This window comes from Cygnus atratus, chromosome 20 (assembly GCF_013377495.2).
Source record: "Cygnus atratus isolate AKBS03 ecotype Queensland, Australia chromosome 20, CAtr_DNAZoo_HiC_assembly, whole genome shotgun sequence".
Lineage (NCBI taxonomy): Eukaryota > Metazoa > Chordata > Aves > Anseriformes > Anatidae > Cygnus > Cygnus atratus.
Window position 1 is genome coordinate 1,002,212 of NC_066381.1, and position 13,347 is coordinate 1,015,558.

The 13,347-nt window shown below is 69.5% G+C and overlaps 1 protein-coding gene across 2 annotated transcripts; it reads left to right on the top strand.

Moving 5' to 3' along the window:
• The first annotated feature begins 854 nt into the window (after nt 1-854).
• LIMK1 (LIM domain kinase 1) lies at nt 855-10,039 on the top strand. 2 transcript variants are annotated; one of them, XM_035559099.2, is made up of 16 exons: nt 855-940; nt 3,410-3,506; nt 5,305-5,443; nt 5,616-5,725; nt 5,812-6,018; nt 6,564-6,669; nt 6,749-6,933; nt 7,030-7,213; nt 7,410-7,496; nt 7,726-7,857; nt 7,949-8,008; nt 8,115-8,180; nt 8,282-8,438; nt 8,544-8,599; nt 8,686-8,843; nt 8,956-10,039. In XM_035559099.2, the coding sequence occupies exons 1-16, from the start codon at nt 883-885 to the stop codon at nt 9,140-9,142; spliced, it is 1,989 nt and encodes a 662-aa protein (XP_035414992.1). In that variant the 5' UTR covers nt 855-882; the 3' UTR covers nt 9,143-10,039. The 2 variants fall into 2 exon arrangements, with proteins under 2 accessions (XP_035414992.1, XP_035414993.1); XM_035559100.2 differs by lacking the exons at nt 855-940; nt 3,410-3,506 and adding an exon at nt 3,776-3,905.
• The last annotated feature ends 3,308 nt before the right edge of the window (nt 10,040-13,347 follow it).

Sequence of the window (13,347 nt, forward strand, 5' to 3'; positions counted from 1 at the left end):
GACCCAGCGGGTTGCCCTTCCCCACGGTGACATCCCGGGCACCCAGGGGGATGTCCATGCCCTGACACAGGGTGACAGCCTTGGGACACGGGGGGACAGCCATGCCCCGTCCCATGCTGATAGCCTGGGAACCCGAGGGGGTGGCACATGGGAACAGCCTGGGGACCCAGGGGAAATCCTTGCCTTGACCCATGGTGACAGACCAGCGACCCAGAGGGACATCCGTGCCCTGTCTGAGTGGCAGCCTGGGCACCAGGGGGACACCCATGCCCCGCCCCACGGTGACACCTCGGACACCAGGGGACACCCACACCCTGCCTCACGATGACATCCTGGACGGCAGGGGGACCCCCAGGCCCTTCCCCACGGTGACACCCCGGGCACCAGGGGGACACCCGCTGCCTGCCCTCCCGGACACCCGGGGGACACCCGGGGACGCCTATGCCCTGCCTCAGGGTGACATCCTGAACACCAGGGGGTGACACCCCGGGCACCAGGGGGACACCCACACCCTGCCCCCGGACACCCGGACACCCCCCGCCGGGCCCCGCGCTGACACCCGCCCCCCCCTCCCCGTCCCCCCGCCGCCCCCCGGCGCGCCGCGCTCCCCCCGCCCCTCCCGGCCCCGCCCCGCGCTCTGCCCGCAGGCCCCGCCCCCTTCCCCGCCCCTTCCCCAAGCCCCGCCCCTCCCCGCCCCCGCGCCGGCGCCCTGCGCCCCCGGCCCGTCCCCTCCCGCCGGTGCCGCCGGAGCCGCAGCCGCAGCCGGAGCCGCAGCGGCGGGGCCGGGGCCGGGCCGGGGCCGGGGCCGGGGCCGGGGCCGGGGCGCGGGGCGGCGGGGCCGGGCCGGGCCTGGCGCGGCGCGGTGCGGTGCGGCGGGGCCGCATGAGGTTGATGCTGCTGTGCTGCACCTGGAGGGACGAGCCCATGGGGGAGGAGGAAGGTGCGTGACCCCGGCCCCGCCTGACTCAGCGCTTCCGCCGGCCTCCGCCGCCCACGCCCCCGCCCCGGCCCGGCGCTGCCCCCGCCCCGGGACCCGGACCGAGCCGGCCCCCCCCGCGGCCCCCATCCGGCCCGCGGCTCCCCCCGGCCCCCTGCGCTCCCGCATCGCCCCCCCCCCCCCGTCCTCCTCCCGCACCCCCACATCTCCCCTTGCACCCCTCCCTGCGCCCCCCCCGCCAGCCGGTGTCTCCCCCAAATCTTCCCCCGCGTGCCCCGTGCAGCCCGCACGCCTCCTGCATCCCTGCATCTCCCCCTTCGTCCCCCATCACAGCCTGCAGCCCTACATCTGCACCCCCATCTGCCCCCATACATTCTTTCTGCACCCCCGTCTGCCCCCATACATTCTTCCTGCACCCCGATCTCTCCCCCCGCACCCACGTGCAGGCTGCACCCCCACATCTCCCCCTGCTTCCCCCCCACACCCCCAATCCACAGTCCGGCCTGTGTCCCTCCAGCACCCCTGCATCCTGCATGCACCCCGTATCTAGTCTGTGCTCCCCTGCGCCCCCACATTCCCCTTCTGCACCCCCATATCTCCCCCTGCACCCTCACATCCCCTACTGCACCCCTACCCTGCCTGCACCCCTTCTGCACCCCCATGTCCCCCATGCACCCCCATCAGCCCCCTCCAGCCTGACTCCCCCCTGCACCCCATGACCCCCTGCACTCCCGTCTCCCCCCTCACCCCCCACCCAGCCCGCATCCTTCCCTGCACCCCGACATCCCAGCTGCGCCTCACATCCGCTCTGAAGCCCCTGGACTCCTCGCGCCCCCATCAGACCCGCTCCCCCTGTGCCTCTGCAGCCCTCCCCGTACCGCACCTCCCTGCCCTGAGCCCCGTGCCCCCCCACTGCGCCCCACGCCACCCTGCAGACCCCCATCCTCCCCCGTCCCTGCGCCCTGCTCCATCCTGCACCCTTCCCCTGCATCCCTTCCAATGCCGTCATCTTCCTCATCGCCCTTTGCATCCCTGCGTGCATCCCGTGATGCTCCTGCACCCTGGCTGCCCCATGCCCCAGCACCCTCTGTACACCCCCTGCATCCTCCTGCACCCATCCTGCGCCCCTGGGGCCTCTGCAGGCAGCCCGCTCCCCGTCCTGCAGCCCCGTGCTGCTCCTGCGCCCGTCCATCCCGCATCCCTGCACCCCTCTGCATCCCTGCGTGCACCTGCATCCCCCAGCACCCATCCTGCACGCCTGTATCCCTGCATGTAACTTGGATCCACTGCACCCCTTCCATCCTGCACACCTTCAGCTTCCTCCACACCCCTTTCACCCCCCCTCACCTCCCTCTCTGCACCCATCCAGCACCCCGTCTTCCCCCTTGCATCCTCCAGCGCCTGTCCTGCATCCCTCTGTATCCCTGCAAGCATCTTCTGTTCCTTGCATCCTGCAGCCCTTCATCCTTTTGCAGACTCCCCTTGTCCCCCCCCTTCATCCCCTCCTGCACCCATCCAGCACACCTTTGCCCCGTTTTTCCCTTCTGCACGCCTCATTCACCCCTTCATCCCCCTGGCACTGTCCTGCACCCCAGCGTGTGCCCCCACATCCTTCCCCACTCGTGCCGCCCTGCCTGCCCAACATGAGCGCTCAGGCACCCACTCTGTCCCTGCTCTGTGCACCCCAAACATCTGTCCTGCAGCTGCGTCCTGCTGGGCCCCCCAGTCTCCCCACATCCCCCTGACCACTGGGCACCCTGACATCACCCCACCCCTTCCTCCCTGCACCCCTCTGCTGCCCAAAGCCTCCCCCATTCCCTTGCACCAGGCACCCCCGCACCCCCTGCGTCCCCATCCCACCCAGTGTCCCTTGTGGGGACCCCCACATCCCCCCTGGATCCCCCCACCCCAGGGTCACCCCTCTTGCCCCACTGGCATCCCCTGCCTGCCCCACACCCCCTCCCTGACTGCTGCTCCCCTTTGTCCCCCTTCCCTGTCGCCCTGTGCCCCTCCATGTCCCTGATGCCCTGCCAGCCCCATGGGGCCTGTGTCCCGATGTCCCCATGCGTCCCCTGCACCACCAGCCCCTGGTGCCACCCAGCACCCCGGGGACGTGCACTGGTCCCCCTGGCATTGCCTCTGGGGGGGGACCAGGGGGCAGCGTCCCAGCCAGCCCCCTGCCCAAGGGACGGGGGCTCTGGCCACGTCCTGGTGGCAGAGGTCAAACCCTGCGCCGTGCTCAGCCCTGTCCCCACATCCCCCCGTGCTGGGGACGTGAGCACGGTGACCTTGTCCCCGTTACGAAGCCCGGGGATCGATCGATCCATCGATCGGGAACTGGGGGTGGCTTCGGTCCCCGCGGGCGCAGGGGGGTGGCGCGGGCAGCCGGAGCTGCGAGCCCGTGGCGTGGCCGTGCCTGGGCTGGGGACAGCGGCAGGGTGACAGCGGCAGGGTGACAGCCCTGTCCCCCAGGGAGCGACCTGCCGGTGTGTGCGAGCTGCGGCCAGGGCATCTACGACGGGCAGTACCTGCAGGCGCTGAACGCCGACTGGCACGCCGACTGCTTCAGGTGGGACCCGCGGCGGTGGCACCGGGGACACCGCCGCCCAGGTGACAGCGGGCGGCCGAGGCTCTGCCACCCGCGTGGCGTCCCGCAGGGTCCCGGCCCGGCTTCCTGCCCCCCCCCTTCCCGCCCGGGGGCTGCGGAGGGGCCGTGGCCGCGGGCTGATGTCACTGTCACCGGCCCTCCCCGCTTCCTCTTTGTCGCGCCCTCCCCGAGCCTCGAGCAGCGGGAGCCGGCGGGAGGAGGCCGGGCCGGGGGGGGGGGGCCGGCCCGGACCGGGGCCTGGGGAGGGGGCTCGGTGGGGCAGGGCAGTGCCGGGCCGGGCCGTGCCGTCCGGTGCCGCCCCGTGCCGAGGATGCTGGCGGCGGTGCTGAGGAAGAGCCGTGCGCTGAGCGCCGGAGCCAAGTAAGCGGGGGTGGGGGCGGGGGGGCGGGATGGGACCCGCGCTCCTCCGCGGTCCCGGGGGGGCTCCTGACACCCCCCCTCCCACCCCCCCGGTGCTCGCACCCCGAGGCTGGGGCGGACGGACGGACGGACGGACGGACAGACAGACAGACACAGGGGCGGCCACCAGCCCCAGCGGAACCCGCGCTGCGGGGGCTGCAGCTGGATCCGGCCTCCGCCCCCCCCCGCGCCCCGGGGCAGGCGGCTTTCCGGCAGCCTGCGGCCTCCCCCTCGGCCCCGCGGCGTGTGGGGGGGACGGGCAGGGCCGGGCCGGGACCGGGGGCGGCGGCGTGGGGAAGTTGAGGCAGGGGGGGCTGCGGGCTGGCGGCATTTTCGTCCGTCCCCCCCCCGGCCGGCGGTGTCCAACCCCCCCCCCCCCCCCCCCCCGTTGCACCCAGCGGGCGCCCCGTCGGGGCGCAGCGGGCGGCGGCAGTGCGGGGGTTAAAGGGTTAAAGGGGCGGGGCCGCCGTGGAGTCCTCGCGCGGTGACGTCACGGGGTGGGGAAATTCCGCGCCGTGACGTCACGCCGCGCTGGTGTTCCTCCTCTCCCCCCGGGGGTGGGGGGGCACTGCGGCATCGCCCCCCCGCACCCCCCTCCCCGCACCCCTCCGGCACCGCAACCCCCAGTGCGCCCCCCCCCCCCCCCCGTCCTGCCGCCTCCCACAGGGCCCCTCCCATCCGGCCCCGGATTTTGGGGTCCCCCCCCCCCCCTTTTGGCTGCGCCCCCCCCTCCCCCTCTCCCCCCCCCCCCCCCCGCGCCCCATAAATAGCGGGGGCGGCCGCGCCCTGAGTCCCGTCGGGGCCGGGACCGTGAGCAGGGCCTGCGGGGCCCCGGTGGGACCGGCAGTGGGTGGGCGGCAGCTGTGCCATGGACAGACACACGGACACACGGACAGACAGACAGACACATGGACAGACACAGACACATGGGCAGATGGACGGACAGACGGACACACAGACACACGGACACACGGACAGACAGACAGACACATGGACAGACACAGACACATGGGCAGATGGACGGACAGACAGACACACGGACACACGGACACACGGACAGACAGACAGACACATGGACAGACACGGACACATGGGCAGATGGACGGACAGACAGACACACGGACACACAGACACACGGACACACGGACAGACAGACAGACACATGGACAGACACGGACACATGGGCAGATGGACGGACAGACAGACACACGGACACACAGACAAGGACACACAGACACAGACACACGGACAGACACACGGACAGACAGACACACAGCCTGTGCCGGCAGCCAGGGGAAGGGGCGCGCCGTGGGGCTGTCACCCCGTGGTGTCCCCACGCCTGTCCCCGTCCCCGCCGCAGGTGCTGTGAGTGCGGGGCGTCGCTGTCCCACCAGTACTACGAGAAGGATGGGCGGCTGTACTGCAAGAAGGACTACTGGGCGCGCTTCGGGGAGCTGTGCCATGGCTGCGCCGAGCAGATCACCAAGGGGCTCGTCATGGTAAGGCTGCGGGGGACATCGGGGGCGGCCCGCGGCGACCCTCGGCTGCGGTGACCCTCGCCCACGGCGCTCTCCGCGTGGGTCCTCGCGGCCGCCGGAGTTCCCCATTGCGCAGGGAGGAGGCCGGGGGTGGCACCCGAGGGTGCCGCGTGCTGACGGCGCCTGCCTGCAGGTGGCCGGGGAGCAGAAGTACCACCCCGAGTGCTTCAGCTGCCTCAACTGCCACACGTTCATCGGGGACGGGGACACTTACGCGCTGGTGGAGCGCTCCAAGCTGTACTGGTAGGTAGCGGCCACAGCGGGCAGGGCTGGCGGGTCCCCGTGTGCGTGTCCCCCCCGTGCCCACCCCTCTCCTCTCGGCCCCGCAGCGGGCACTGCTATTACCAGATGGTGGTGACGCCGGTCATCGAGCAGATCCTGCCCGACTCGCCGGGCTCCCGCATCCCACACACCGTCACCCTCGTCTCCATCCCCGCCTGCTCCGACGGCAAGCGCGGCTTCTCCGTCTCCATCGACCAGCACTGTGGCACCCAGGGCTGCGGCGCCGAGCACTCGCGCACCGTCCGTGTCCGAGAGTGCGTAGCCCCGTCACCGCGGCGCCGTGTCACCCCCTCACTCCCGGGGGTTGGGTCCCTTCGGCCGGTGGGAGCCGCCCGCTGCAGAGCCTTGTTGGGGTGGGAGGGTGAAGGACGGATGTGACTGTGTGGTCCCGTCTGTGCGGGGTGGGGACGGTGGTGGCATGTCCCTGTCAGCTGGGGTGGCTTGTGGAGGCTGTGCTGGCATGTCCCCAGCCATCAGGGTGGTGTGGGGCAGCGTGCTGGTATTCACCCATCTGCCAGCAGGGCTGTGGGTGCCACATCAGCGTGTCCCCATGTGCTCGGGGTGACCTCGGGATACCATGTCAGTGTGTCCCCCTTGGGGTGACCTGTGGGTGCCATGTCAGTGTGTTCCCATGTGCTCAGGGTGACCTGTGGGCACCATGCCACAAGGGGTGACCAACAGGTCCACTCAGCATGTCCCCAGCAAGCAGGGGTTGACCTCTGGGTGCATGCCTGCGTGTCCCCAGCCAGCAGGGACACAGCCATAGGGGCTGACCCCCTGCCGCACGCTGGCCCTGCAGGGTGGACCCGGACTGCATCAGCCCTGACATGAAGAACTCCATCCACGTGGGTGACCGCATCCTGGAGATCAACGGCACGCCCATCGGCCACGTGCCGCTGGACGAGGTACGTTGCCCCCGCGCCCCCCAGCACGGCCGTCCCGCGGGGTGCCCCTGTGCCACCCCCGTGTCCTCTGCGCCCCCAGATCGACCTGCTGATCCAGGAGACCAGCCGTCTGCTCCAGCTGACCATCGAGCATGATCCCCACGAGCCCCTGGCCCGCGAGTCGGCGCTGGCGTGCAGCCCCCTAACTGACCTGCGCAGCCCCCTGCGCTCCCCGGCCCCCACGCCCTGCGGGGAGCTCGGTGCCATGCGCCAGCGCACCGTCATGTAAGGCCACCGCGCGTCCCCGTCCCGTGATCCATCCCCAGCCGTGCTAACACCAGGGTGACCCCGCATCCGTTCGTCCGTCTGTCCATCCCGCAGGAGGAGCTGCAGCACGGACAAGTCGCCAGGCTCCAGCTCGGTGGGCTCGCCCGCCTCCCAGCGCAAGGACATCGGCCGCTCCGAGTCGCTGCGCGTCGTCTCCCGCGCCCACCGCATCTTCCGCCCCTCCGACCTGATCCACGGCGAGGTGCTGGGCAAGGGCTGCTTCGGCCAGGCCATCAAGGTGTGTCACCGAGGGGGGGACACCGGCTGCACCCTTCCCAAGCAGAGAGCCCCTGCCGGCTGTGGGCAGCCACCGGTGTCATGAGCTTGGTGGTCTCATCTCCCCCAGCCCTGCTGGGGGGGGAGGATGTGGGCGATGCGTCCTGGGGGTGTCCCCGGAGGTGGGAGCCGGCAGCTCAGCGCCTGCCCTCTGCCAGGTGACGCACAGGGAGACGGGTGAGGTGATGGTCATGAAGGAGCTGATCCGCTTCGACGAGGAGACGCAGAGGACCTTCCTCAAAGAGGTGAGCGGCACGCGGCTCCCTGAGCGGGGGGACAAGGGACGGGGCTGTCCTTCCCCATGCCGGTGTGGGGCGTGGGGCACAGCGCAGGGGTGGTGCTGTGACGGGGCTGGGAGGGGCTGTGGGGATGGCCGGGCAGCTCCATGCCCATTCAATCGAGGGCAATTAGCACAGGGTCTGCCTGGGGAACACTGGGGTGTCCCGGGGTGCCTGACGGGTGCCGCACCCCCAGGTGAAGGTGATGCGCTGCCTGGAGCACCCCAACGTACTGAAGTTCATTGGGGTGCTCTACAAGGAGAAGAGGCTCAACTTCATCACCGAGTACATCAAGGGGGGCACCTTGCGGGGCCTCATCAAGAGCATGGTGAGTGCTGGGGGGGAGCAGGTCGGGGGGCAGCTCCGTGCCCCCACCCCGCGGCAGGGCAGGACCCCTCCCTGCTTCCCTTTTCCCGCAGGACAGCCACTACCCCTGGAGCCAGCGGGTCAGCTTCGCCAAGGACATCGCCGCCGGCATGGTGAGCAGCCCCTGGGACGGTGCCACTGGAGGGGTGGCTCTGTGGGATGGGTGCGGGTGGGGGTTGGGTGCTCCCCCCACCTGCCCTCATCCTGTCCTTCTCCCAGGCCTACCTCCACTCCATGAACATCATCCACCGCGACCTCAACTCCCACAACTGCCTGGTGCGGGAGGTAAGGCTCACCGCGGCTGTGCCACCAGCCTGGCTGAGGGGCTCGGCCCCAGGCGGCCCCGTGGGGCTGGCCCCACGCCTCACCCTCCTCCTTCCACCCAGAACAAGAGCGTGGTGGTGGCTGATTTCGGGCTGGCGCGGCTCATGGTGGATGAGAAGAACCAGCCCGAGCATCTCAAGAACCTGAAGAAGCCGGACCGCAAGAAGCGCTACACGGTGGTGGGCAACCCGTACTGGATGGCCCCCGAGATGATCAACGGTGAGCGATGCGGGGGCACGGGAACGGTTGGGGCTTGTCCCCAGGAAGGGGACACCTGGGGACAGACAGGACGTGCAGTGTGACCTGACTCATCCCTCCCTGCAGGGAGGAGCTATGATGAGAAGGTGGACATCTTCTCCTTCGGCATCGTCCTCTGCGAGGTGAGTGCTGCTGCCCCCGTGCTGTCCCCAGTGCCACCACGCTGTCCCCACTGGAGCCCATCTCTCCTCCCTCGCTCCCTCCTCAGATCATCGGCCGGGTCAGCGCCGACCCCGACTACCTGCCCCGCACCACCGACTTTGGCCTCAATGTCCGGGGCTTCCTGGACCGCTACTGCCCCCCCGCCTGCCCCCCCAGCTTCTTCCCCATTGCCGTCTGCTGCTGCGACCTGGACCCCGAGAAGCGGTGAGTGCTGGTGCCCTGCGTCCTGCTCGGGGACATCGGGGTGCTCGTGTGGACGGGGGGGCTGCCGGCACGGGGGTGGCACACCACATGCCACATGTCCCTCTCTCCTCAGGCCATCCTTTGGCAAGCTGGAGCAGTGGCTGGAAACCCTGCGCATGCACCTGGACATCCACCTGCCGCTGAGCTCGCAGCTGGAGCAGCTCACCCGAGCCTTTTGGGAGACGCACCGGAGGGGCGAGGGGGGGCTGCCCCCCCACCCTGAGCTCCCCGACAGAGCCCCCCACCTGCACCCCGTCTAAGCTGCTGAGATGGGAGCCGCAGCCAGCATCTCCTCTGGCCCGGGGCCGGCCCCGGAGCCACCCTCGTGTCCCCTGTGCTCGCGCCCCGTCCCTGGGAGCTGGCTCTCCCTGGGCAGCACAGCCTGCACGGCCCTCCCATACATAGCCCCGGCCCCCCAGGAGCGAGGGGCAGGGGGGACATCCCCCCCTCCGCTCACTTGGTGACCACACGGCCCCCCGCTTTGCACGCCCGGGGGCTCCCCTGTCCCACACCCGTGTCCTCGCGGAGGTGCCTTGGGTTTCCGTGAACTTGCACTGCAACACAGTAGGGGCGTCCCCGTTCCTCCTTGAGTGGTGGGGGGCACGGTCACTGTCCCCACCCCTTCCACCGTCGGGCATCCTCATAGCGATGCCCCGGCTGTCCCCACTGACGCTGCTCCCGCCCCGTCCCTGCGGGCACAGCGAGCGGTACCTGCGGTGTGGGGACGGGCACGCGGCGCTCCCCACGTCTCCGCAGAGCTCCCCCTGTCCCCGCTGCCTGCGCTGTGCCGTGACCACCACGTCCCCGGGGGGCCCCTGGGCTGAGCCAGGTCTCGGTGCACCCGTGGGCGTGGGGACGTCTCGATCCCCTCGAGGGCCAACACGAGGGGGCTGCTCCATGCGGTGCTTTTCATGCTCTTTATTCAGGTTCATTTTCTGTAAGATATTTAAAGAGAAGAGTTTGTATTATTTTTTCATACGACGTAGTTTGCCATTTGTCACTGCCTCAGTTCTGCTTTACCGAAGGATGAAACTGTGAAGCCTCTCCACGCACTTTGCCCGGGAAGTCAAACGCGACGTCCTCTCCGGAGGCGGGAAGGGAACTCAAACTGTGATGTACCCCGGCCCTCGGTCAATAAATCCTTCCCCGCTCGCTGCCCGGCCTGCTTGGGACTCGCTCGCTTGCACAGGGGCTGCCCCTGCAAAGGGGGGGCCCTCCGCCTGCCCCCCAGGACCCCTGAGCCATGTTTCCCTGTCCCCCCATGCCCCAGGGCTGGCCATGCACTGCCCCTGCTCTTCCCAGCACCGAGCTCCATGTGCGGCGCGAGGCGAGGTGGCCACGCACGGTCCAGCGCATGCAGCGGTGGCCCCCGTGTGTCCCTGCGTCCTCGCTGCCTTCCCAGCCCAGCTTTCGGTTGGCTTTGGCGTGTGTCCAAGGCAGTGACGGCTGCTTCCGTGCCGCTGCCTCAGCCACGCTCGGCTTCCCGAAGGCTTCTCCTTATCTGCGGGCACCAGCTGGAGAAACGTCCCCGAGGGCCACCATCGTCAGCCCAGGGTGTGCCAGAACCGCCTGAGGGGACAAGGGTAGGCTGCAGCGTGGGCACAGGGCCACGTCCTTCCTGGGGGAAGGAGAGGTGGTAGCATCTCGTCCTTGGGGATCTTCAAAAGCCACCTGGAGGTGGTCCTGGGCACCCTGCTCTGGGTGGCCCTGCTGGAGCAGGAGCTGGAACAAATGACCTCCCCAGGTCCCTGCCAGCCTCAGCTATCCTGTGGCTGTGGGGTGCAGCCACCCTGGAACAGGTCCCCAGCTACATGGGCGTCCCTGTCCTGGGAGGGTTTCGAGCCTTGGCTGGAGAAGACCTCAACCCCCAGGTTTTCTGTCTGCAAGCAGCATGGAGGGAGGTGGAGGGGAGGGGGTGGTGACAACGGGGTGGCCCTAGGCGATGCTGCAGCCAGGCGATGAGACTGCACAGCCATAAGGAAAAGGGAATCAGATCCAGGCTGGATCCGTGTGGATCACAAGGGAAACCTCTTGGTTTATTGCTCCAGTGCTGCCCAGAGTCAGGGCCTTCAGGGCCGTGCCAGCAGCCTGTCCCCTCCGCTGCGTCCCTGGCCATTCCTTCGCTAAAGGGGCACCTGGGGGAGCTGGGGGGGAGATGGTGGCTGCATCCCATGGAGCAGCCTGAGGGCACCCCCAGCCAGGTCCTGCATCACCCCCGTGCCCCTGGTCACCCTGGTGAAGGAACAGGAGCGCCCAGTGCCCTTGGTGACATCACGCTGCACCGCTTCTCTGCTCCGGGCACAGGACACCATCGCCGCGGGCAGCCGGGCTCACGCGTGCCCTCCTCCCCGGGGACTGATTTCAGCCAAGCCGCGGCCGTGCCCCGCGCAGCCCCATGGCCCCGAACCCCCTGCTGCCGCCAGACAGTGACACCACGCGGGACCCCTCGGCTGCTGTCCCCCAGCCTGGCAGTGCCTCCACCCCAACCCCACGGGTCCCCGAGTCCCCCCGCAGCCTCTCGCCCTGCACGGTGATGGAGCTGCGGAGCGGGATGTGCCTGGTGCAGCCGGTGACATCGGGTCACTTGCTGGTGGCCCTGCAGAGTCCCCTCGGTGCCCGGCGGGTGGGAAGACAAGCGAGAGCCAGCGGCCGGCCGCAGCCTGGACCAGGGCAGGGACAAAGCGGTGGCCACTCGGTCACCCCCCTGACAAGCAACTTGTCCCAGGCAGAGCCACCAGCTGGGGGCTGCCCCCCACATGACACCCAGGGGGCCCTGGCACAGCCCCAGTGCCGCCGCAGCAGGGCTGTCCTCCTTAGGGAGCAGATGACCCAGACCGAGCCCAGCACAGAGGTTTTGCCACCCCCACGGGTCAATGTGAAGACCCAGCTGCCCACACCCCCAGCCCCGCAGCGAGCCCCCCCTGCTGCCCACCCCACCAGCAGCTCCCCATCCCCACCACCGGCACCACGCAGCCCCGCAGCCATCGCTAACACCAAGCCGTCCCGCAGGGCCACGCAACAACCCAGGGACAAATCCAGCTACCGGTGCGTGCTGCACCGGGCCTCCCCTGAGCCTGGCACCATGCTGGGCTCCTCGCCCCTGGAGCCCCCGCCAGCCCAGCCCAGCACGGGGGCCTCAGCCCCGTGGGAGAGCAGGGGGGTGCGGAGGGCGGAGGGCCATGCCGAGGAGCAGGAGGAGTACCGCTGTGCCCTGCACCGCGAGGCCAAGCGGCTGCGGCGAGTGGTGGAGGCGGAGGTGCCCCACGGGGGCTACTGGCCCACGACACCTTCCCAGCCGTCACCTCCCATGAGGGACAAGGGCACCAAGACCAAACCCGTGCCCGTGCTCCCACACCCCACTGAGCGCTCCCCCGAGGACACCCATGCCCCTGGTAGGGACTACCAGGGCCCAGCTGTCCCCCTGCCCCCAGTGCTCTCCAGGGATGTCCCCACTGCCAGGGCGCTGCCCAAGCCTGGCCCCGACTCGGCTTGGTGGCCCCTGGTGCACCCAGAGCAGCAGGTGGCCCCGCGTCCCATGTTCCCACCGATGAGGCCGAATGCCACCCAGATTGGCTCTTCGGAGCTGGGTGCCATCACCGAGGTCACGGCGGGCAGAGGTGGCTTCAGCGAGGACGTGGCCGAGCTGGCACCATGCGGCAGAGCCCCTGCCACCGCTGTCCCACAGGAGGTGATGTCCAAGAGCTTCCCCTCCGGCTGTGACGCTGACGATGGGGACATGGCAGGCAGGGAGCTGGAGGCCTCTGGACTTAGGACGTTCTTCATGGGTGAGTTTGGGCTGAACCTGCTGCGGTTGGGGTGGGAGGGAGATGTGAATGCGGCAAGAAGTGCCCCAGGAAGGACGTCAAGGATGTCCTCGTCCCCTCCGCTCCACCCTGGCCACAGGGATCTGGCCGGGGCACAGCCTGGAGACACTGCGGAGAGGACATTGCACAGGGGCAGTGGCCACAAGTTGCAGCTGGAGCTATCGCTCACTGCCCTTCCTCTCCATTGCAGATCTGGCGGACAAGAGGCACGCTGACCTCCTCTGGTCCCTGAAAGGTGAGGCCGGCCCCTCGTGGCAGTTTGTGTAGGGCCTACATAAACACAGCGTTCTGATCCCAACTATACAAGTTCAGGTCCCTCGGCCACCAGGCCTGGGCAGGCTGCAGGGCCCCCTCTGCTGCCGTTTGAGCTTCCCCACCACATCGCTGCCTCCCTGCCCCTGCTCCTCTGCAGCAGTGACACACCGACACACCGTGCCACCCAAACCGTGCCCTGTGCTGGCCCTGGCCTGGATGGGGGGTCTGGGGGGGCTTGGGGGGACATCCAAGGAGCCCTAGAAATCCTCAGCTGCTACTGATGGAAAAACTTGCTTTTCCTTGCTCTGGCTGTTGTCCTCTGCCTGCTCCGGTGCTGACCCCTCCCTGGCTGTGGCTCCAGATGCAGAGGTAAGCGATGGCCTGGC